Source organism: Piliocolobus tephrosceles, chromosome 19 (assembly GCF_002776525.5).
Source record: "Piliocolobus tephrosceles isolate RC106 chromosome 19, ASM277652v3, whole genome shotgun sequence".
In the NCBI taxonomy this organism is placed as follows: domain Eukaryota; kingdom Metazoa; phylum Chordata; class Mammalia; order Primates; family Cercopithecidae; genus Piliocolobus; species Piliocolobus tephrosceles.
The window spans coordinates 26,708,084-26,732,767 of NC_045452.1; the positions used below are offsets into that span (position 1 = coordinate 26,708,084).

The 24,684-nt window shown below is 50.1% G+C and overlaps 1 protein-coding gene across 1 annotated transcript in view; it reads left to right on the plus strand.

The window, feature by feature from the left end:
• ARHGAP8 (Rho GTPase activating protein 8) overlaps positions 1 to 24,684 on the plus strand; it is a 64,034-nt gene that overhangs the window by 15,788 nt on the left and 23,562 nt on the right. Inside the window, exons 6-9 of the mRNA XM_026447970.1 lie at positions 1,570 to 1,701; positions 5,999 to 6,085; positions 10,345 to 10,443; positions 14,061 to 14,171. Coding sequence (XP_026303755.1) covers positions 1,570 to 1,701; positions 5,999 to 6,085; positions 10,345 to 10,443; positions 14,061 to 14,171 — 429 coding nt within the window. The remainder of the gene's footprint in view (positions 1 to 1,569; positions 1,702 to 5,998; positions 6,086 to 10,344; positions 10,444 to 14,060; positions 14,172 to 24,684) is intronic.

Below are 24,684 nucleotides of genomic sequence, written 5' to 3' on the forward strand. Positions count from 1 at the left end.
CCCGGGTTCACGCCATTCTCCTGCCTCAGCCTCCCGAGTAGCTGGGACTGCAGGCGCCCGCCATCTCGCCCGGCTAGTTTTTTGTATTTTAGTAGAGACGGGGTTTCACCGTGTTAGCCAGGATGGTCTCGATCTCCTGACCTCGTGATCCGCCCGTCTCGGCCTCCCAAAGTGCTGGGATTACAGGCTTGAGCCACCGCGCCCGGCCCTAGTTTGGGCTTTTGACAGAGGACACTCTGACGTTGCTTATAAATCAGATGCACAAAGGAGAAGCTGGCATCCTTGGTCTCCAGGCTTCTGGGCAGTGCAAGATCAGCTGAGTATCTGCAGATGGGCACAGGCAGCTGGGGCTTTCTCCTGAGGCAGTTCTGGGGGCATCTGTCTGCAGAGCACCCCGCCCACAGCCTCAGAGAGCAGGACCACCTGGGTGGATTAATTACAAGATGTGCTCCAGGTGAGAACCTGGACAACCTGAGCTGAGGGATCATGGCCTGACTGATTCAGTGTCGAGCCCTGCAGAGTGCTGATGGAGGGTTAGGAAGGAGGTCCTTCTGCAGCCCTTCCTCCTGCAGATGGCAGGGCAATCCCCTTCTCACAGGTAACGTGAAGACAATGCTTCCTCGGTGCAGCAGGGCAGGATGGAACGTGGTCCATGGGAAGTGGGTAGAGCCTACACCATAGGGGGTGGTAGGTGACAGACACAGGGCAGTGTCAGGACTCTGACTTTATAATGAAAAGCAAAATGTTAGAAGCTCACCTGGAAAGAGGGAATTGCTTGCCTTAGAAATGCAGCAAGCAGCAGGGCGTCTGAGGTGGAAGGGCCTATGGTGTTGGGGTTAACGGCAAGGGTTGAGCAGTCAAGCATTCCTGGGTTCGAATCCCAGCTCATCCTCCTCGTGAGTTTCCCGGGGCTGCCGTAACCATGACCACACGTGGTGGCATAAAACCAGAAGTGTATTCTCTCACAGTTCTGGAGGCTGGAAGTTCAAAATCAAGGTGTGGGCAGGGCCGTGCTCCCTGCGGAGGGAGAATCCCTTCCTTGCCTGTCCAGCCCATAAAGGCTGTCAGCAGTCCTTGGCCTTCCAGGGCTGGTGGCCACGTCACACTCTGCTCTGCTTTGCTTCTGTCTTCACGTGACCTTCTCCCCTCTGATTTCTCATCTTCACGTCTGCCTTAGAGGGATGCATGTGATTGCACGGAAGGTCCGCCTGGGTAGTCCAGGATGAGCCCCTCCTCTCAAGGTCCTAAATTTAATTGTACCTGCAAAGACCTTTTTTCCCAGATAAGGTCATATTCTCAGGTTCCACGGATTTGATAAAGATTTCTTTCCACGGCCCATATTTTCGCCTACCACATCCACTTACTAGTTGTGTGACTTTAGATAAGTCACTTAACGCCTCAGCCTCAGAGGTCATCTGGGAAATGAGGACCGGGGCCCCCGGTGCATGGAGTCTCCGTGTGGCCCAGTGCTGGCACCCACTGGGTGATCACAGCTTCCGTTGTAGGAAACGTTGGGTTTCAATAATGAGTAGATGATTTTCATAACTGAATCTTCTGTGTTATGCCCAGGTATTTGAAGTACACGCTGGACCAGTACGTCGAGAACGATTATACCATCGTCTATTTCCACTACGGGCTGAACAGCCGGAACAAGCCATCCCTGGGCTGGCTCCAGAGCGCATACAAGGAGTTCGACAGGAAGTGCGTGCCCGCAAGCCTTCAGGGACGTGGGTGTGGGCTAGGTGTGGCAGGAGGAGGCATTGTGGCCACAGGTGGTCACAGAGTATGCAGTGGGGGAGGGGCCTGGAAGGGCGGAGGGTAGGGGGTGAGCAAACGTGGGGCAGTGGGGGTTCACCACCCCTCTGGCTAAGACTTTGGAATCCCGGGCAGAGGATTCTTTCTTTTCCTTTATTTTTATTTTCTTTCTTTTTTTTTTTTTTTTTTTTAAAGAGACGGTCTCGGCCAGGCACCATGTCTCATGCCCGTAATCCCAGCACTTTGGGAAACCAAGGTGAGTAGGTCACCTGAGGTCAGGAGTTTCAGACCAGGCTGGCCAACATGGTGAAACCCCATCTCTACTAAAAATACAAAAGAAAAGAAAGAAAAAAAAGAAAAGAAAGGAAAATGTCGCCCAGGCTGGAGTTCAGTGGGCTCTAGCAATCCTCTTGCTTCAGCCACCTGAGTAGCTGGGATTACAGGTATGCACCACCACACCCAGCTAGTTTTTGTATTTTTTTGTAGAGACGGGGATCTCACTGTGTGGCCCAGGCTGGTCTCAAACTCCAGGCTCAAGCGATCCTCCCACCTCAGCCTCCGGAAGTACTGGGATTACAGGCGTGAGCCACCACGCCAAGCAGCCAACACCCTTGCTCTTAAAGGGCCAGACAGTCAGTATTTTAGCTTTGCAGGCCAGTCACTCTATTGCAACAACTCTGTTGGACCGTGTTCCAGTAAAACGCTATGGACACTGAAATGTGAATTTCATGTCATTTTCACGTGTCATGAAATCTTCTGTTTCTTTTTCAACCGCTTAAAAACACAAAAAGCCATTTTTAGCTTGCGGGCTGTACTGACGCAGGAAGCAGGCTGGGTTCGTCCTGCGTGCCCATTTGCCCACCCCTGTGGTCCAGTGAATTACTGGCAAAGAAACAACTTCATGACTGTTTCTTCCCTAACCCCTCTTCCTGCCTGCACAGCCCTTTACAGCCTGCAAGGGGCATTCTGATGCCTACTATTGGTAGGATGGGCAGTTCCATTTTACAGATGAGGACACAGGCCCCAGAGAGCAAGTGACTTACCTGTGGTCACTCAGCTTGGGTGTGGTAGGGCAGGACCCCACCCCAGGCTCCCACCTCCCTCCCCCACCTCCCTCCCCCACCCCACGCTACTCACCACTCGGCCATGGCCTGGAGTCAGCGGACTTCTCCTGAGGGACGTCCTGCCTAGCAATCAACTTTGCAATATATCTGGCTCGTAGACTGCGGCGGTGGGCGTTGATGTGGATATTCTAGATTCCTCTGGGTTTTCCTTCTTCGAAGTCCTTTCAAACCTGTAACAGAAATCTGCTTCACAGATACCTGAGTCAGTGGGACAGTGGGAAGCAGTGCCTGAATGTCCCAGAAATCCTTCCTCCAGTTGCCTTTTGGGTCCTGCTGTCATTATCAGTAGGACCTTTGGAGGGACTTCTTGGTTCCCTGTCCCATGTCTTAGGCAAAGAATTGTTGCTGCATTTTGTAGTCATTTACTGGGCACCTGTATAAGCTGGAGATGGCCTAGCCCCAGCTCATGTCCTCCTCCTGGAAGCCTTCCTGGGTTGTCCTGGGAGAATCAATAGCCCCTCCCCTGCAGCCTCACTGTTCCTGAGCAGACAGCAATCCTAACACTTAGGGGTTTGTGAACGGGTCTGCCTCCTGCACTAGGCTGTGACCCCTGACCTGTCTCTGCATCCCTTGCAGGTGGGAAAGGGTCTGCATATGGCAGGCTTTTTTTTTTTTTTTTTTTGAGACAGAGTCTCATTCAGTTGTCCAGGCTGGAGTACAGTGGTGAGACCTCGGCTCACCACAACCTCCGCCTCGCAGGTTCAAGTGATTCTCATACCTCAGCCTCCCGAGTAGTTGGGACTACAAGCGTGAGCCACCATGCCCGGCTAATTTTTGTATTTTTAGTAGAGACGGGGTTTCACTATGTTGGCCAGGCTGGTCTCGAATTCCTGACCCGTGATCCGCCTGCCTGGGCCTCCCAAAGTGCTGGGATTACAGGCGTGAGCCAGTGTGTCCGGCTGGCAAGCTTTTAATAAGCATTAGATGGGAGGATGGAGAAGTGAAGTGGTACTGGCAGGAAGTACCAAGGTTCCAGCCAGCGTAATCAGGAAGGCTGCATGGAGGAGGCAGCCTTTGAGCTGCCCGTGGAGTGGTGGGCAGGGTGTCGTGAAGTGGCAATCACTGGATTTTGTTTCTGGTACAAGGTATGGCCAGGTGCAAGAAAGAGCAGGGTGGACTTTGGTGCAGTTGGGGGGCTGGACTGTAGGGTTCACTTGGGGAGCCGTGGAGGAAGGCAGCAAAGGAGGGAGGGGCACAGAGGATGCTGGACTGTGTTTAAGAGGCAGCAGGGAGTCATGGCAGGTGCTTGAGGAGAGGTCAGTGGTGTGTTTAAAGCAACCCTTTCAGGAGGCTCAGGCTGACACAGCAGGATGTGCACAGTAGCCCTGTCTTGAGCTAAAGCAGCTGAAGGTTTTGCCCTCTGCACTTCCCCACGTGACAATTGAAGATGCACCCCAGATTCCTTGAGGTACCTTCCCCCCACTTCTCAGTTGCCAGAAATCAGCTCAGAGAAACAAACCCGAAATCAGCCCAGGTGGTTTCCCTTCCCTTTCTCGAGGGGGCTGCCGGTTCGCACATCAGGAACGGGTCATTCCCGCTTGAGAGAGAGCAGCAGAATTCCTTAACATCCAGGTAAGATGTGCTGGTGGTCGATGTATGAAATCTAGCTGGCGAGTTGGAATCTGTGTTGCCAGCAGGGACTTGTGAGCAGTGACAAAGCACCAGCCCGGGGAAGGAGGCCGGCCTTGCTGCAGCCTGGGGAGGCTGTCAGGGCTGTCATTGAAGGGCGTTGATAAGCAGAGCCACGCAGGTGGGGAGACTTGAAGCAGTGACTTCCAACTGGCGATCATTTAATCTTGGCCAAAGGGGACTAGGCAGGGAAGAGAGGAACGTGACAGCCGTGGCCTTCAAGTCATCAGATGAAAGAGGCAGACTTGTTCTGTGTGACTCTCCCGCTCCCCAGGAGGGTGGATAGGGCTGGGTGTTAGGGCTAACGTTACAGATCTCGGCTCAGGAGAAGCAAAAAGGAGGGACACTCTAGGCATCAAACTACCCAAAAGTGGAATGTCTGCAGGGGTGGTGAGTTCCCCGTCGCTAGAGGTACCTTTCTTGCCCAACCTGATGGTTTTGGACTGAAATATTCAAGAAGGAAGTGTTGGGACTGGGAAGAAGGAGAGAGGGAAGCTCACCTGGTATTCCATTGTGTGGGCGGTGATTTGTTTTTCTAAGACCACCAGAGAGAGCACAAAAGAACCAGCGAGTAGGCAAGGCTAAAAGCGAAACTGCAAATTTATTCTTTGGTCATCTAGCTCCAGGGAAAAAGGTATGGGGGTGAAGTCTGTTGGCCTCCGGCAAAGGAGGCCGAGAGAGTCACCCGGTAGAGCTCTCCGGCAGAGTTCCTAATGCAGTCCAGACAAAGGTGGGGGCTGAGGAAGCCCGGCCCGCACGTCTGCCGGGAGTGGCTTTTTTAGGAGTGGAAGGGCAATAGGCGGGGCACGGGTGTGTGTGTGTGTGTGGGGGGGGGGGGGCGCTCCGCAGGTGCCACCAGGTAAATCTTGGTCTCTTTGGATTGACATCACCTGGCGCATGCCTGATTAATCTGTACCTTCCTGGGTGTCAGCTGCATTTTTGTGCGCACGGGAAAAGCCGGTGATGAAGAACCCGGAAATGCGCCATCTTGCCTCTGTTCGTCCAAACAGGCGGCTGTTGCATTGAACCAGCCTCTGGCCGGCTGATGTTTAGGTTATTACCGGGTTTTTTCCCATCATAACCAACATGGTGAGCTCCTTCTGGTCCGGGTCAGCTCCTGCAGGGGAGGTGTTGGCCGAGAGGCTCTGTGCAGTTTTAATTCTGAGAGCTGTTGCCACATTGCCCCCAGGTTGTGCTCCAGACCCCCACCCCACCCTGGTGTGAGTGAGTGCCTATAAACAGGGCTCCGACCTGCACGTGTGCCTCTGCGAACTGTAAAGGGCTGCAGGCGTCCCTGGCGGGGGCAGTGGGTGAGGGGTCCTGATTTTCCCTGAGTTTATTTCATTCTTTGTTTGATGTCCTTAAATTGATCCCGTTGAGAGAAGTAACATTCTGAGACTCAGAGTGGAGGCAGCTTTTCTTGGGTTATTGGGCGTGGGGTGTTTCTCGGAGCCTGGCAGCCTGAAGTCATCCCCCGTTTTCCTCCTCAGATACAAGAAGAACTTGAAGGCCCTCTACGTGGTGCACCCCACCAGCTTCATCAAGGTCCTGTGGAACATCTTCAAGCCGCTCATCAGGTGTGCGGGACTGTGGGAGAGGACCCCGCTGGGGTTGGAGGTCCCTCAGTGTCCGTGGGACGGCCTTCCCTATCCACGTGCCACGGAGGGCCCGTCTCCAGGGTGCCTGTGGATCTGGGGCTCCCCACCCGCTTGGGGGTCTGCGGGGGGTCACAAGGCCGGCCCAGGTCATGGGCAGGAGTGCTGGCCTTTGACACCTGTGGGGTTTGCACCTGGTGTTTAGCCCCCTGCCTTGACCTGAGACCCCACACTCTGTGACCACCCTCAGGTTCTGTGAATTTCCAGAGGGACTCACAGATCTCAGGAAAGCTGTTACCTTCATTGGTGTGGTCTGTTACAGAGACAGGGCACAGATTTAAGTCAGCAAAGGTAAAAGGCACACAGGGCTGAGTCCCGGAGGTCCAGTGCAAGCTCCTGGCTGTTCTCTCCAGGCGGTTTCATACAGACAGTGCTCCACTCTCCCAGCAAGAATGTGTGGAGGAGGAGGGAGCATGGCTGGCCAGGGAAGCTCACCGAGCCTTGGTGCCCAGCGTTTTTGTTGCGGGTCAGTCATGTAGGCACGGAGTATCCACCCGGCTGACCTCAGTCACTCAGTCTCCAGCCCCTCCTGAGATGAGATGAATACAGCCCAAGGCCCCCACCCTCAATCACATTTCTGGCACAAACTGTGGTGTTGGCCCAAGGCCTTCAGTGTGCAAAGGCATTACCAGGCTGACTCTTCCAGGGGCTGAGAGGTTTCCACCCAGGAGGAGGTCGCCCATGGCCAGGCTTCTCTTTGAAATGGGCAGGGCTTGGACACCCCAAGCCACTATGCCCAGCTAAATTTTGTATTTTTAGTGGAGACAGGGTTTTGCCATGTTACCCAGGCTGGTTTTGAATTCCTAAGCTCAAGCAGTCCTTCAGCCTTGGCCTCCCAAAGTGCTGGGATTATAGGCATGAGCCACCTCACCTGGCCCTGTTTTAAAATGTTTTTAAGCTGGCTGGGAGCAGTGGCTCACCCCTTAATCCCAGCACTTTGGGAGGCTGAAGTGGGCAGATTACCTGAGGTCAGGAGTTCGAGACCAACCTGGCCAATATGGCGAAACCCCGTCTGTATTAAAAATACAAAAAATCAGCGGCGCGTGGTGGCGGGCACCTATAATCCCAGCTACTCAGGAGGCTAAGGCAGGAGAATCGCTTGAACCCAGGAGACGGAGGTTGCAGTGAGCCAAGATCGCGCCATTGTACTCCAGCCCAGGCAACAAGAGTGAAACTCCTCCTCAAAAAAAGGAAAAAACATCTTTTTTTTTTTTGAGACAGAGTCTCGCTCTGTCACCCAGGCTGGAGTGCAGTGGCCGGATCTCAGCTCACTGCAAGCTCCGTCTCCCGGGTTCACGCCATTCTCCTGCCTCAGCCTCCCAAGTAGCTGGGACTACAGGCACCCGCCACCTCGCCTGGCTAGTTTTTTTGTATTTTTTAGTAGACACGGGGTTTCACCGTGTTAGCCAGGATGGTCTCGATCTCCTGACCTCGTGATCCGCCCATCTCGGCCTCCCAAAGTGCTGGCATTACAGGCTTGAGCCACCGCGCCCGGCCGAAAAAAAATCTTTTTAAACTACCCTTTTGTATTAATTTGATTCCAATATCTTATGCACCTTATATCCCAGGCACTGCAAAATTGTACTGTGAAGTCAGCCACATTTTCCCCATTTCAAAGAAGAAGAGGTTGATTCTCAGAAAGGTTACACCCAAGGTCGCACCACGAGGAAGGGCATGGGCTGGGATCCAGCCTGAGCCTGTGTGGCTCTGCCCCTCATCCTGCCTCGTGCCTGGCAGCTGCCAGGAGAGGACCACAGGAATTGGGCTGGGACTCTGGAGCCCAGACTGGGCTCTGCTGCCCGTTGCCTGTGAGGTCTTGGGCAGCCACCTAATCTCTCTGTTCCCCAAGTCTTCATTCGTAAATGAAGGAAGTGGAGGAACTCTGAGGCTCTCAAACGCCCACACACAAAAGAGCCCTGGGTCTGGCCCAGACCTCCCGACTCACACCCCCACAGGTGGTGCCTGTGGCTGCGGCTCTAACAAGAACCCCATGACTGCCGCCCGCCGTGTCGGGAGTCCCTGGCTGAGCTGGCCTGTGGGCCCTTTCCCGAGAGTGAGAGGCAAGTGGTAGGGCTCTGGCTGCGCCTGCCCCTGAGTCCATGTTCGGCAGAGCCTGGCCTGCAGGAGGGGTCAGGGAGGCTGCAGAGAGGAAGGTGAGGGGCTGGGCATGGGAGGCCTCCCTGTAGCTCTTCTGTCCCTGAGAATGGGTACTGCAGAGGGGCAAGGCTCCCTTTGCCCTTAGTAGGTTCCTTCTACCCATCACACAGGACGTTGACAGCACTTTACAGCCCCGGAAAGACCCTCCGGCAGCCTTCCAGCAGAGACCGGACTGTCCCCGAGTCCTGTGGAGTCTAAATGGGCAGGCGGTGAGGACACTCCCGCAGGGGTCCCACCAGCCCCTTTCCCCGGGGACTGGGGTGCAAGGACTAAGGCAGGCGCCGCTTTCCTCCCTCCCATTGTCTTTGGTGTGAGGGGCACACTGCACTTTGGTGGCTCTTCTGCCGCCCCAGCCTTCAGCCCGGGTTCCCTGGCCTGCTACCTGGCGGCGTCCTTGAATGCAGAAACCGAGCAGTCCCCGCCCCCACTCCCCCGGCCCCCGGATCCGATTCTTTCTCGTCCACTAGGGGGAGCCAATACACACAGCTCGGCCTCCCTCGGGCTCCTTTGGGAACTACCTGGCACTGGCAGTGGGCTGAGCGTTGGGCTGACAGCTGGGCTGGCGGTGTCCCTTCGGATCCTCCTACCTGTCATGATCTCCATATTTTTTGTTTTTGCAATGGTAACTTGAATTATTTTGATTTCACAAAATAACATTGAAAATACATGAATACTTATTTTAAGACTTTCAAATTGTCATAAAATAACATAAAATATCTTCGGTTTGGCCGAATGCATAACTTTCCTTTTCCAGTAACAGTATAATTCTTTATCCACATTAATAGTTGTATATCTTGGCTGGGCACGGTGGCTCATGCCTGTAATCCCAGCACTTTGGGAGGCCGAACTGGCCAGATTATGAGGTCAGGAGTTCAAGATCAGCCTGGCCAGCATGGAGAAACCCTGTCTCTACTAAAAATACAAAAATTAGTCAGGCGTGGTGGTGTGCACCTGTAATCCCAGCTACTCAGGAGGCTGAGGCAGGAGAATCACTTGAACCCAGGAGGCAGAGGCTGCAGTGAGCCGAGATCACACCACTGCACTCCAGCCTGGGTGACAGAGCGAGACTCCATCTCGGGGGGGAAAAAAAAAGTTGTATATTTTAAACATATACAATAAGGAAATAATATTGTCCTACAAAATAAAACTCAAATGATATATTTATGACAAAAACCAAACCTAGACTGTCATAAAGAAGGGGAGGATTACAGGCTTCTGTATAGAGGCATGCTCACATCCATCTGTCAGTGATCCCCACTTTGCAATTCATGCTGAGCCTTGTTACTAATAGCAATCGTCGCAGCAAGCATGTCCACCAGACATCAGGCAGTGGACTAGATGTGCAAATAGCCTTGCATTGTCTTCTGCCGTCACTTAGGAGGGGGATCCCCCACTTTCAGACCCAGGCCCTGAGAGGGAGTGAATTGCCCTGGGGCACAAGGGGAGGGAGGAAACGGAATTGCTGCACCTGGCCAGGGCATGTCTGACCTTCTGGTTACGCTACTCCCTGAGGTCCCAGAGACTGTCATGGAGACAAAGTTGGAGAGCCTCGTTGATCCCCGTCCTTAGAAGAGGTGGCCAAATGTGAAGCCACCACTGACCCCAAAACCACCAGCAGCTGAGGCTGCCCTGGGGCAGGCATCAACCTCAGAGGTTGTCTGTGCCAGTGCCTTAGTGCCCCCTGCCTAACCTGCATCCCCTAAAAGCGCTTCTTGGCACGCCCGCTATCTCCTCTATCTATGCAAATTCAGGGCAGATGTAAATTGGAGGCAGATATTTATTTTTATGCAAATGAGCCACTCCAGAGTGTTTGGTGCATTGGAGATCTCGTGAAAGCAAAATATCTCCCGGCGTGCGCTGCTTGTCATGTTCGGGTTTTAAGTTGTGTCAGCGTTTACATTTTCTTAATATGAAAAATGCCTGCGTTGTTCTGCTGCCAGCTCCCCTGCCCTCCCTCCCTGCAACCCTTGGTCTCTCTGCTGGTGCCTAATGGTTTTTTTATTCTCTTGCTTCTGCTTTCTTAGTCACAAGTTTGGGAAAAAAGTCACCTATTTCAACTACCTGAGCCAGCTCCATGAACACCTTAAATACGACCAGCTGATAATCCCTCCCGAAGTTCTGCGGTGAGTGCCGGTTAGACCCCAGAAGCCACGTCAGTACATCTTTGTGCTTCCAAAGGGCTTGGTTCGATCCCATCAATGTTTAAGGCTTCATTTCCAAATGTGTGCTTGGCTGGCTTTGGCTCAGAAATCTGCGGCGTCGACAAAGATCTGCAGCTGCTGACTCAGAGAAATGAGATTGCAAAGGTTGTATGCAGGACGGGCTGTTTTCCTCGCCCACCACTGCAGACCTGATTTAAAAAATAAGCCCTAGCCTGGCAATGGCCGTTTGTTGCCTTGGTGTTTACCGTTTTTGCTTTTGAGCAGAAAATTGGGGGAATTTCCCAGGCGTGTGGATAACGCTGTGTACAGAATGAAATGTTCTCAGGGACGTCGTGGGCGCTCTAGAAAATGACCCGTCTGCTGGATGCTGAAAGCTTGATTGGTGTGCCCACTACGAGGCTTAAATGCAGGCCCGGATGAATAGAGGCTGCCTGGGAAGGCACGTGCCACGCAGCCAGTACGGGGTGTGGCCAGATCCAGCCTGGGTCTCTGGACCCCCAGCCTGGGTTCCCTCTGCCCCGTCTCCCTCTCTGAGGGGCTCCTTTAAAGGTGTAGGCTCTTGCCAAAGTGCATGCAGGTGAGACTGGTAGCTTTGCAGGGGCAATGGAGATAATAACTTCTCTCCGGATGCCAAGTTACGTGGCAGGTGCTGGGATATAGAGGTGTTTAGAGAGTGTGGTCCCTGCTCTCATGACACGCTCAGGCTAGTGAGGGCCACAAATCAGTGATGACAGGGGCCAGAGGAGGCATTGAACCCAGCTGGGGAGGGGACTGATATGTGGGGGTAATCCAGGAAGACTTCCAGGAGGAGGTGGCTCTTAAAGTGAGTTTCTTTTTTTTTTTTTTTTTTTTTTTTGAGGCGGAGTCTCGCTCTGTCGCCCGGACTGGAGTGCAGTGGCCGGATCTCAGCTCACTGCAAGCTCCGCCTCCCGGGTTTAGCCATTCTCCTGCCTCAGCCTCCCGAGTAGCTGAGACTACAGGCGCCCGCCACCTCGCCCAGCTAGTTTTTGTATTTTTAGTAGAGACGGGGTTTCACCATGTTAGCCAGGATGGTCTCGATCTCCTGACCTCATGATCCACCCGTCTCGGCCTCCCAAAGTGCTGGGATTACAGGCTTGAGCCACCGCGCCCGGCCGTTTAAAGTGAGTTTCACAGGGACGGTTGGTTAGATCAAGAGGGCAGGGAAGCACATTTCCAGCAGAGGGAAGCCCTCCTGCAAACATGTGGGTGAAATATTGGGAGATCTGGAGGCAGCGAGAAGTCCCACATGATTAAGCAGAAGTTGGTGAACGTGAAACTGGAGGTCACCTTGGACCAGGAGTCCTTGGTGCCAAGCAGAGGAGAGTGAACTGGACCTGGAGGCCATGGGAGGATGATGGGAATCCCTGGTCCCCTGGCAAGACCCCAGTCCCAGACCTCATTAGAGTGACCCGGGGGAGTCTGTGGAGACGGCTCAGAAGATGTATTTTTAGCAGCTCTGTGGTGGAAGTGATTTGATCTGGTGACAAAGGGTAACTTCACATCCTCCCGCGTGGGAGAGCAATTTGGGGATGAAATGGACGGCATCTGAAACACCCAGCTCCGGCTTCTCAATGGCTACTGGGTGCAATCTAGGGCCTCTGGAATGTGCAGGTGGCTGGCAACACTGAGGGTGCAGGGTCCTGTGAGTCAGAGGGGACAAGGTTTGGGAGGGGGCGTGGGCTTGGGCATTGGGAGCTCCTGAACTTACTCAGTAGGCAGCCGCTACCCCAGTTCCATAGCCTTGCAGCAGAACCCCAGAGGACACGTCCAACCCTGATGCTTTTGAGCATCTACTGGACTTGGGGGCTAAGTCTGGATTTTATCCACCCCCCCATACTTCCTGGTGGGTGCTGTGAGGACCGGAGGCTGAGACCCACTGGCAAAGCAGCAGGGCAGGGCCTTGGGGTCCTGAATCCTGGCTGTCGTCCTAGCTTGTGACCTGAGGCATGTCCCCAGACCTTGACAAGCCTCAGTTTCCCAATCTGTAAAGTACACAAAGTAACGCTTTCATGGTGGGCCCCTCATGAGGGACAGAGACCTCTCTGGGGAGCCACTCAGGGCACAGAGCGCTGTGATTAACTCACAAAGGACAACCACACGTGGCAGCGGCTCACACCTGCTTGGCTGGCCAGGCTCAGTCCAGTGTGCCGCCTTCTCTGCAGACCTTCCCTGCGTGTCGGGTGCCTCTGCAACACGTGCCTGCACCATCTTGTGTCACTGACTGCCTTGCTCCCGAGCTGCTGACTGATGCTCATGTTCTCCCCCTATCCTGTGGCCGGGTTACTGCTGTTTGCACAGTGCCCGGCACATAGTAGGGCCTCAATATGTAATTGTCTGTGTTAAGGAAGGACTCTGTTAAGGAAGGACTGTTAACCTGCTGCACAGAGGCTCTTTTCTTTTCTTTTGTGAGATGGAGTCTTGCTCTGTCGCCCAGGCTGCAGTGGCACGATCTCGGCTCACTGCAACCTGCACCTCCTGGGTTCAAGTGATTCTCCTGCCTCAGCCTCCCAAGTAGCCAGGATAACAGGCGTGCACAACCATGCCCAGCTAATTTTTGTAATTTTGGTAGAGACGGGATTTCATCATGTTGTCCAGTCTGGTCTTGAACTCCTAACCCAGGCCGGGCGCAGTGGCTCAAGCCTGTAATCCCAGCACTTTGGGAGGCCGAGACGGGCGGATCACGAGGTCAGGAGATCAAGACCATCCTGGCTAACACGGTGAAACCCCGTCTCTACTAAAAAATACAAAAAACTAGCCGGGCGAGGTGGCGGGCGCCTGTAGTCCCAGCTACCCGGGAGGCTGAGGCAGGAGAATGGCGTAAGCCCGGGAGGCGGAGCTTGCAGTGAGCTGAGATCCGGCCACTGCGCTCCAGCCTGGGCAACAGAGCGACTCCGTCTCAAAAAAAAAAAAAAAAAAGAACTTCTAACCTCAAGTGAAACGCCTGCCTTGGCCTCCCAAAGTGCTGGGATTACAGGCGTGAGCTACCGCGCCCAGCACAGAGGTTCTTTTTACTGGAAGGCTTTAAGATTAAGCTTCCTTCAGAATTTATCCATCCTCTTCAGAGTCCAGCTGTTCATGGCTTTCTTCGTTCATTCAACAAATATTTTAATTGAGCATCTACTAGGCCGCAAGCCCTTTCCAGACACTGGGGATCAAGTAATTAACAAAAGGGACAAGTCCCCTTTAGCATTAGAAGCCAGCGTTTGTCTTAATTTCAGACACTCAGGAGAGCTGAGGGCGGTCACGCCCACCTCAGGGCTGACCGCATGGCAAGCAGGTGAGGCCGCTCTGCCGGCCAGGGTAGGCCCGCTGGCCAGGGGTCGCAGGAGAGAATGGACGTTTGCTGGGGGCAGGGCTACTGCCTGTTGCAAGAATAGCCCACAGCAGTGGGGGATTGTGACCGCGTGAATGTGAGCTGGCTGCGTGGCATGTGCGCCCAGAGGGAGGGGACGCCCAGGTGTCCTGCAGGTGTTTGTGGGGTATCCAGCTCCACCCAGTGCCTCCATGGATGCCAGCTACCCTGCCAGGTGAGAGCCCAGCCTCTGTTGTGTCCGCAGGTACGATGAGAAGCTCCAGAGCCTGCACGAGGGCCAGACGCCACCTCCCACCAAGACGCCGCCCCCGCGGCCCCCGCTGCCCACCCAGCAGTTTGGCGTCAGTCTGCAATAGTAAGTGAGCCGGGGATGTGCCTGCTCCTATGCCCTGGAGCCCTGGGAGCTGTGGGGCGCTTCTGAGTCCAGAGACATTTTCCCCAGACTCTTGTCTCCAGCAGCCAAGCTTAATCCTGCAGGAAAGATAACACCTGAGCTCCTGAGTCTGCGGCTCAACGCTTGGTGCCTGATGGGGGTGGGCGTGCTCGCTGCTTTGTGCCTGGTGGGGGGACCGGCAGTGGGTAGCAGATGGGGGTCTCTGGGGTTCCCACCCCAGCTTCTGTCACTGCTGCCCTCTGGGCATACACTTCCTACCACCTTCAAGGAGGGCATGGTCATGGAATGTGCTTAGGTGTGGATGTGGGGCGTGTCATGCTCGGAAGAAGCTTCCGCAGCCAGTGGGGAGCTGCCTCCCTCTCGTGGTCATGTACAGGCCTGGGTGAGGTAGAGACGGTGCCTGGTCACTCTGCGTCCCTGATCCCCGCATCACTGTGCACCCTGCTAACACCCAGGCTGGACACAGGTATAGAGAAGACAGGCTTGTGCTGGACTCAGCCACTGAGATTTAGGGGTCCTTGTTACTGCAGCATAACCTGTCCTCCCTAATACCCTTCATCAGCCGCATGACCTCGAACTCACCTCTTCTCTCAGCTTGTTTCCTTATTTCTGTTATACAATCTTTTCTTGGGGTGGCGGGAGCAGAGTCTTGCTCTGCCTCTCAGGCTGGAGTACAGTAGCTCCATCTCAGCTCACTGCAACCTCTGCCTCCTGGGTTCAAGCGATTCTCATGTCTCAGCCTCCTGAGTAGCTGGGATTATAGGCGCCCACTGCCATGCCTGGCTAATTTTTGTATTTTTAATAGAGATGGGGTTTCACCATGTTGGCCAGGCTGGTCTTGAACTCGTGACCTCAGGTGATCCACCTACCTTGACCTCCCAAAGTGCCAGGATTACAGGTGTGAGCCACCTCACTTGGCCCATTTGTGTTGTTTTAAGCCACCGAGTTGACGGTAATTAGTTACTGGGGCCACATGAAAATAAAGCAGGTGGTAGTGAGTGGTGGGTAGTTGTGAGTCTAGGGGGAGGGAAATGTGTCTAAATCTTGTTTCCAGAACCAGCAAAGATTGCTTCCAGGGTGCTTGAGCCCAGGAGAGGGCTGGGCCTGGAGTGCAAATGTGAAGCTGGGTGGGCATCTCGGGTGTATCACAGTAAAGAGGACCGTTGGTGCCCCAGTGTGGGCCCCGAGACCAGCACTGTCTGATGGAACTCTGTGTTAGGATGGACCTGGTCTGCGTGGCCCGGTATGGTAGCCAGTGCTTGCGTGTGGCTGGTGCAGATGCTGAATTTCTAATTGTATTGCATTTTAACTAATTTCAATTAGAACTGTCGCATGTGACTTTTGACAGTTGCACTGAACAGCACAGCTCTGTTTCACCCTTGCCTTCCCCAACTAGGCACACACACAAGGGGTTGCCACTTAGAAATTTTGTAAGCACTTTGCCAGTAAATGAGCAAGAGGATATATGATGAAATAGAATGTTCACCCCAAATATATCTGGAACACATAGTTTACTACCAAATAGTATTTCCTTTTCCTTTTTCAGACATTGTGAGAATGTGCGGGTATGAACCACTCTTCAGCTCCTACCACCCCTTGGGCCGCCCAGGAATGCTGGGCTGGGCAGGCACCTGCAGTGACCTCAGGCTCCTCCTGGGGGCGCTGGTGAGAACTCAGCCCTTGAGCAGGCTGAGCCAGCAGACCAGATTTTTTTTTTTTTTTTTTTGAGGTGGAGTCTCACTCTCTCGCCCAGGCTGGAGTGTAGTGGCAGGATCTTGGCTCCCTGCAACCTCTCCCTCCCGGATTTAAGCAATTCTCCTGCCTCGGCCTCCTGATTAGCTGGGACTACAGGCGCACGCCACCACACCCAGCTAATTTTTTTGTATTTTTAGTACAGGCGGGGATTCACCATGTTGGCCAGGCTGGTCTCGAACTCCTGACCTCAAGTGATCCACCTGCTTCGACCTTCTACTGGGATTACATGTGTGAGCCACCACACCTGGCCCAAGCCTGTGCCTCCAGCCCATTACTGGGGCTCTGCTGGGCTGATACTGCTTCCATGTTCTCTGACACACAGGGGCCTAGGGCTGGGTCCTTAGCTGGGAGACTCCAGCCACGCCTTTCTCATCTCTTATTTTATTGTTCAGAGTCACTTCTCTCTTCTTATCATCTGACAAAACTTTAAAAAGGAAAAACAAAGGCCGGGTGTGGTGGCTCACACCTGTAATCCCAACACTTTGGGAGGCCGAGGCGGGTGGATCAACTGAGGTCAGGAGTTCAAGACCAGCCTGGCCGGTATGGTAAAACCCCGTCTCTATTAAAAAAAAAAAAATGTCGAGCTTGGTGCCACACGCCTGTAATCCCAGCTACTCGGGAGGCTAAGGCAGGAGAATTGCTTGAACCTGGGAGGCAGAGGTTGCAGTGAGCTGAGACTTTGCCACTGTACTCCAGCCTGGGCGACAGAGACAGACTCCCTCTTGAAAGAAAGAAAGAAAAACAAAAAGAAAAAACAAGCACAGCTCACAGACTTCAAAAGCCATCTACCTGAGTGAAGTGTGGGAAATGGTTAGCCATGGCTGTAGGCCTTGACTCCTAGAAGGCCACCAAGAGATACTCTGCCTTCTGAGCAGGCGCCTTTCAGAACGTACTAATGCAGGGCCATTGGCTTTAACTGTCACCTTGCCATAGTCCATCCCTCTCCAGGGCCAGTTGTAACTGTAAAAGTCCGGTCCTGCCGGGCGCGGTGGCTTAAGCCTGTAATCCCAGCACTTTGGGAGGCCGAGACGGGCGGATCATGAGGTCAGGAGATCGAGACCATCCTGGCTAACACGGTGAAACCCCGTCTCTACTAAAAAAATACAAAAAACTAGCCGGGCTAGGTGGCGGGCGCCTGTAGTCCCAGCTACTCGGGAGGCTGAGGCAGGAGAATGGCATGAATCCGAGAGGAGGAGCTTGCAGTGAGCTGAGATCCAGCCACTGCACTCCAGCCTGGGTGACAGAGCAAGACTCCATCTCAAAAAAAAAAAAAAAAAAAAAACCGGTCCTTAGCTGCTTTCGGGACAATGGGCCACATTGCGCGTGCCGCTTGGGAAGAGAATCCATTCCATGCCGTTGCCTCTTTAAATTAATACACGGTTTCATTGCCAATGATTATAATAAAATGGCAATAAACATTTTAAAGGAAGCACTAGATATGTGATTTGTTTGGACTGTGAATGAATGAAAGTCATTAAAATTCATAACTGAATCCTATTCACAAATGTTAATTTTCCAAGTTAAGTTCAAAAGCATACAGCAGAAAGCTGTCACCTTAGAATGAGCTAATTAAGTTAACATATTAAAGGGAAGTCCAAGATTCAAGAACTCTTTGCTTGCCATCCCTGAAGAGGAAAAATGGAAACCTCAGGCCTGTGTGGGCAGCTGTGGGAGGTGGGTACAGGGGAGAGCTTGAGGTGTCCTTAGGGCTGGGTGGAGCAGGTCATGGCTGAGCTCTGGCATTTTTTTTTCTTTTTTCTTTTTTTTTTTTTTGAGAGGGAGTCTCGCTCTCTTGCCCACGCTGGAGCGCAGCGGCGTGATCTCTGCTCACTGCAAACCTCCGCCTCCTGGGTTCAAGCGATTCTCCTGTCTCAGTCTCCCGAGTAACTGGGACTACAGGTGCATGCTACCACGCCCGGCTACATTTTGTATTTTTAGTAGAGACAGAGTTTTGCCATGTTGGCCAGGCTGGTCGCAAACTCCTGACCTCAGGTGATCCATTCGCCTCAGCTTCCCAAAATGCTGGGATTACAAGCATGAGCCACTGCACCTGGCCATTACTGTTGTTTTGTTTTGTTTTGTTTTTTAAGGTGGAGTCTTGCTCCATTGCCCAGGCTGGAGTGCACTGGCACAATCTGGCTCACTGCAACTTCTGCCTTCCAGTTCAGATGATTCTCCTGCCTCAGCCTCCTGAGTAGCTGGGATTGCAGGTAACTGCCACCATACCCAGCTAAATTTTTTTGTGTTTTTTTTTTGTTTGTTTTTTGGGACAAAGTCTTGCTCTGTCACCCAGGCTGGAGTGCAATGACATGATCTTGGCTCACTGCAACCTCCACATCCTGCATTCAAGCGATTCTCCTGTCTCACGCTCCCGAGGATGTGGGACTACAGGCATGTGCCACCACGCCCAGCTAATTTTTTTGTATTTTTAATAGAGACGAGGTTTCACCATGTTGGCCAGGCTGGTCTCGAACTCCTGACCTCAGGTAATCCACCCATCTTGGTCTCCCAAAATGCTAGGATTACAGGTATGAGCCACCGAGCCTGCCCTGTTTTTTATGTTTCATCATAGCCATCCTAGTAGGTGTCAAGTGTAGTTCATTATAGCTTTGTTTCACATTTCACTGATGCCTAATGCTGTTGAGCATCTTTTCATGTACTTATCGGCCCTTTGTTTACCTTCTTTGGAGAAATGTATATTCACTAGATCCTTTGCCTATGTTTTGTTTGAACTGTCTTTTCATTGTTGTAAAGATTTGTTGATATATGCTAGATCCAAAGCCCTTATCAGATGTATGGTTTGCCAGTGTTTTCTTCCATCCTATGTGTTGTCTTTACACCTTTTGATGGTATCTTCTGAAGCATAAAAGTTACATTTTGATGAAGTTCAGTTTATCTATTTTTTTCTTTTGTCACTTGTGCTTTTGGTGTTTTATCTAAGAAATCATTGCCAAATCCAAGGCCGTGACAATTCATACCTATGTTTTCTTCCAAGAGTTTTACCATTTAGCTGTTAGATTTGGGTCTTTGATAACGTTTTGAGTAGATTTTTCTGTGTTGTGACGTGAGGTCCGATTTGCTTCTTTGCATGTTGTAAAAACACCATTTTTTGAAAAGACTTTAACTGGCCAGGCAGGGTGGCTGACGCCTGTACTCCCAGCACTTTGGTAGCTGAGGCGGGTCGATCACCTGAGGTCAGGAGTTCGAGACCAGCCTGACCAACATGGCGAAACCCTGTCTCTACTAATAACATAAAAAAAATTGCTGGCATGGTGGTAGGCTCCTGTAATCCCAGCTACTGGACGGGCTGAGACAGGAGAATCACTTGAATCTGGGAGGCGGAGGTTACAGTGAGCTGAGATTATGCCATTGCACTCCAGCTTGGGTGACAAGAGCAAAACTCCATCTCCAAAAAAAGAAAAGAAAATACTTTTCTTTTCCCCCATTCAGTTGTCTTGGTACCTTGTTAAAAAGCAATAAACATGAGGGTTTATTGGCCATAAACATGAGAGTTTATTTCTGGGCACTCTAATTCTTGTCTGTTGGTCTGTATGTTTATCTTTATGCCAGCACCACACAATCTTGATTACTGTAGCTTTGTAGTAAGTTTTGAAATTGGGAAGTGTGAGCCCTCCAACTTTTTTTTCAAGATTGTTTTGGCTGTTCTGTATCTCTTTAATTTCCGTATTCATTTTAGTATCAGCTTGTTCATTTCTGTAAAAGGCAGCTGGGATTTCAATAGGGCTTGTGCTGTGAGTGTAGCCCAATTTTGAGGGTATTGCCATCTTAATAGTAGTCTTCTAATCCATGAACATGGGATGTCTTTCTCTTTATTTAGGTATTTTAACTTTTTTTCAATGGTATTTTATAGTTTTCACTGTACCAGTTTTTTGAACTTTTTTGTTATTATTTTTTTTTTAATTTGTGATGCTATTGTCAATGTAATTTTTTTTTTTTTTTTTTTTTTGAGGCAGGGTCTTGCCCTGTTGCCTAGGCTGGAGTGCAGTGGTCTCGGCTCACTACAACCTCTGCCTTCTGGGTTCAAGTGATTCTCCTACCTCAGCCTCCCGAGTAGCTGGGACTACAGGTGTAGTCACCTGTAGCCACCACACCCAGCTAATTTTGTATTTTTAGTAGAGATGGGGTTTCACCATCTTGGCCAGGCTGGTCTCAAACTCCTGACCTCTGGTGATCTGCCTGCATCGGCCTCCCAAAATGCTGGGATTACAGACGTGAGCCACCACTCCTGGCCATCAATGTAATTTTTAATCTATCTTTTTGTTACTGATTGCTGGTTTCTAGAAATACATTTTTAAAATATATTGATCTTGTGTCCTGCAACCCTACTGAACTTGTTTTTTTGTTGTTGTTGTTGTTTTGTTTGTTTTTGTTGTTGTTTTTTTTTTTGAGACGGAGTCTCGCTCTGTGGCCCGGGCTGGAGTGCAGTGGCCGGATCTCAGCTCACTGAAAGCTCCGCCTCCCGGGTTTACGCCATTCTCCTGCCTCAGCTTCCCGGGTAGCTGGGACTACAGGCGCCCGCCACCTCGCCCAGCTAGATTTTTGTATTTTTTAGTAGAGACGGGGTTTCACTGTGTTAGCCAGGATGGTCTCGATTTCCTGACCTCGTGATCCGCCCGTCTCGGCCTCCCAAAGTGCTGGGATTACAGGCTTAAGCCACCGCGCGTGGCCCTGAACTTGTTTATTAGTTCTAATGTTCTTTTGTGTGTGGATTTTTTAGAATTTTCTATATCCAGGATCATGTCATCTACAAGTAGAGATGGCTTTACTTCTTCCTTTTCAACCTAATTCCTGTTATTGCCTAATTATGCCTGACTGTAACCTCCAATATGAATAAAAATGATGACAGCAGACATCCTTGTCTTATTCCTGATCTTAAGGATCAGCAGTTAAGCTGGGCTGAGCAGCATGTACCTATAATCCCAGCTATTTGGGAGACTGAGGTGGAAAGATTGATTGAGGCTGTGAGTTCAAGACTAGCATGGGCAGCATAGCAAGACTCTGTGTCTATTAAAAACAACAACAAAAAAAGAATCAACAGTTAGTCCGTCACTACTAAGTATAATGTTAGCCGTGTGCTTTTCATAGATGCCCTTTATCAAGTTAAGAAACATATTTTGGCTGGGCGCGGTGGCTCACACCTATAATCTCAGCACTTCAGGAGGCTGAGGTGGGCAGATCACAAGGTCAGGAGATTGAGACCATCCTGGCTAACACGGTGAAACCCCGTCTCTACTAAAAAATACAGAAAATTAGCCAGGCGTGGTGGCGGCGCCTGTAGTCCCAGCTACTCGGGAGGCTGAGGCAGGAGAATGGCGTCAACCCAGGGAGCAGAGCTTGCAGTGAGCAGAGATGGTGCCACTGCACTCCAGCCTGGGGGACAGAGCGAGACTCCGCCTCAAAAAGAAAAAAGAAAAAAAAGAAACATCTTTCTTTTCTTTTCTTTTTAGTTTTTATTTATTTGTTTATTTATTTTGAGATAGAGTCTCCCTCTGTGGCCTAGGCTGGAGTGCAGTGGTGCAATTATAGATCAGTGCAACCTCAAACTCCTGGGCTGCAGTGATCCTCCTGTCTCAGTTTCCCGAGTAGCTAGTACTATAGGTATATACCACCACACCTGGTTAATTTTTAAATTTGTTTTGTAGAGACAGGGTCTCATTATGTTGCCCAGGCTGGGAACATCATTTCTGTTTCTAGTTTGTTGAGTGGTTTGTTTGTTTGTTCATGTAAAGCTGTTAGGTTTTGTCAAATGCTTTTCATCGCCGTTGAGATAATCACATGGCTTTTGTCCTTTATAGTATTGATATGGTGTATTATATTGATTGATTTTTATATGTTGAATAAACCTTGTATTCCTCGGATGAATAATTTGTGTTCATGGTGTATAATCTTTTTCATGTATTACTGGATTTGCTTTGCTTGTATTTTGTTGAGGATTTTGTATTTATAAGAGATATTAGTTTGTCATTTTCTTGTCTTACGATATCTTTGGTTTTGGTGATAGTAGCCTCAGAATGAGTTGGGAAGTGTTTCCTCCGCTTCTATTTTTTGGAAGAATTTGCACTGTATTAGAGTTAATTTGTTAAACATTTGACAGAATTCACCACTGAAGCCATCTGATCTTAGGCTTTACTTTGTGGGAAGTTTTAAAATTACTAATGTGGCCGGGCGCAGTGGCTCAAGCCTGTAATCCCAGCACTTTGGGAGGCCGAGGCGGGCGGATCACGAGGTCAGGAGATCAAGACCATCCTGGCTAACACGGTGAAACCCCGTCTCTACTAAAAAATACAAAAAACTAGCTGGGCGAGGTGGCGGGCGCCTGTAGTCCCAGCTACTCGGGAGGCTGAGGCAGGAGAATGGCGTGAACCCGGGAGGCAGAGCTTTCAGTGAGCTGAGATCCGGCCACTGCACTCCAGCCCGGGCCACAGAGCGAGACTCCGTCTCAAAAATAAAAAATAAAATTACTGGCCGGGCGCGGTGGCTCAAGCCTGTAATCCCAGCACTTTGGGAGGCCGAGACGGGCGGATCACGAGGTCAGGAGATCGAGACCATCCTGGCTAACACGGTGAAACCCCGTCTCTACTAAAAAATACAAAAAAACTAGCCGGGCGAGGTGGCGGGCGCCTGTAGTCCCAGCTACTGGGGAGGCTGAGGCAGGAGAATGGTGTAAACCCAGGAGGTGGAGCTTGCAGTGAGCTGAGATCCGGCCACTGCACTCCAGCCTGGGTGACAGAGCAAGACTCTGTCTCAAAAAAAAAAAAAAATTACTAATGTAACCTCTTTGCTTGTTGTATTTATTCATATTTTATATTTCTTCTTGAGTCAATTTTGATAGTTTTGTGTCTTTCTAGGAATTTGTTCGTTTCCTCTAGGTTTTCTAATTAGTTGGCATGTAATTGTTCATAGTACTTCTTCATAATCCTTCTGTTTGTATAATGTCACTAGTAATGTTTCCTCTTTCCTTCCTGATTTTAGTAATTTGAATCTTCACCCTTTTTTTTCTTGGTCAGTCTAGCTAAAAACTTGTCAATTTGTTGATCTTTTCAAGGAGCCAACTTTTGGTCTTGATGATGTTCTCTATTATTTTCCTATTTTCTATTTATTTCTACTCTAATCTTTACTATTTTCTTCCTTCTGCCTGTGTCAGATTTAGTTCATTTTCTTTTTCTAGTTTTTTAAGGTGGGATGTTTATTATTTTGGAATCTTTCTTTTTGCAATGTAAGCGTTTATGGCTATAAATTTCTCTCTTTAAGTCCCGCAATAGGTGTATCTGTTAGTGTATTATTTCCACCATTTTAATCTTAAAATATTTTCTAATTTCTCTTGTAATTTTTTTCTTTGATTCATTGGTTTCTAGGAGTCTGTTGTTAAATTTTCACATATCTGTATTGATTTTTAGTTTTTTTTTTTTTTTTTTGAGATGGAGTCTCACTCTGTCGCCCAGGCTGGAGTGCAATGGTCGGATCTCAGCTCACTGCAAGCTCCGCCTCCCCGGTTTATGCCATTCTCCTACCTCAGCCTGCCGAGTAGCTGGGACTACAGGTGCCCGCCACCTCGCCCGGCTAGTTTTTTTTGTATTTTTTAGTAGAGACAGGGTTTCACCGTGTTAGCCAGGATGGTCTCGATCTCCTGACCTTGTGATCTGCCCGTCTCGGCCTCCCAAAGTGCTGGGATTACAGGCTTGAACCACCGTGCCCAGCCCCGATTTTTAGTTTTATTTTATTATAATTAGATAACTTACTTTGTATGATTTGACTTTAGATTTATGGAGGCTTGTTGAGTGGTGTAACATGTGGTCTAGCCTGGAGAATATTCAATGCACACATGAGAAAAATGTACATTCTATTATTGTTGGGTGGAGTGCTCCATAAATGTCAGTTAAGTCTACTTGGTTTTTAGTGTTTTTCAGTCTTCTATTTCTCTGTCAATTTCTGCCTAGTTGTTCTATTTATTATTGAAAGCAGGGAATTGAAGTCTCCAGTATTATTTTAAAATTATTTATTTCTCCCTTCAATTCTGTCTGTTTTGGCTTCATATGTTTAGGGTCTGGATTGTTAGGTGCATAAATTTTTATGATTCTTACTTTCTTATGAATCCTTGCATGATGATAAAAAGGTCCTTCCTTGCCACTAGTAACAATTTCTGTGTTGAAGTCTATTTTGTCTGATATTAATATAGCCATTACAGCTCTTTTTAGTTACTGTTTGCATAGTGTATCTTTGTATCTAGTTGAAAATAGGTTTACTTTCAACCTATTTGTGTCTTTGAAGCTAAAATGTGTCTCTTGCAGGTGGCATATAATTAGGTCATGTTTTTCCTCGTTCCACCTTCTTTATTATTTAATCCATTTACATTTAGTGTGATTTCTTATAAGGCAGGAGTTACATCTGCTATTTTGCTATTTGTTTTCTATATGTCTTATGTCTTTTTTGTTCCTTTATGTCTTCATTAATACCTTCTTTTGTGTTAAATACATACTTTCTAGCATACCGTTTCAATTTTTTGTTTCTTTTGCTGTGTATATATTTAAAGTATTTTCTCAGTTGTTGCCTTAGGGATTAGAATTTATATCTTAATTTATAACAATCTAGTTCTAATTAAGAAGGATTGTGGAGCTGGGCATAGTGGCTCATGCCTGTAGTCCCAGCACTTTGGGAGGCTGAGGCGGGCGGATCACAAGGTCAAGAGATTGAGACCATC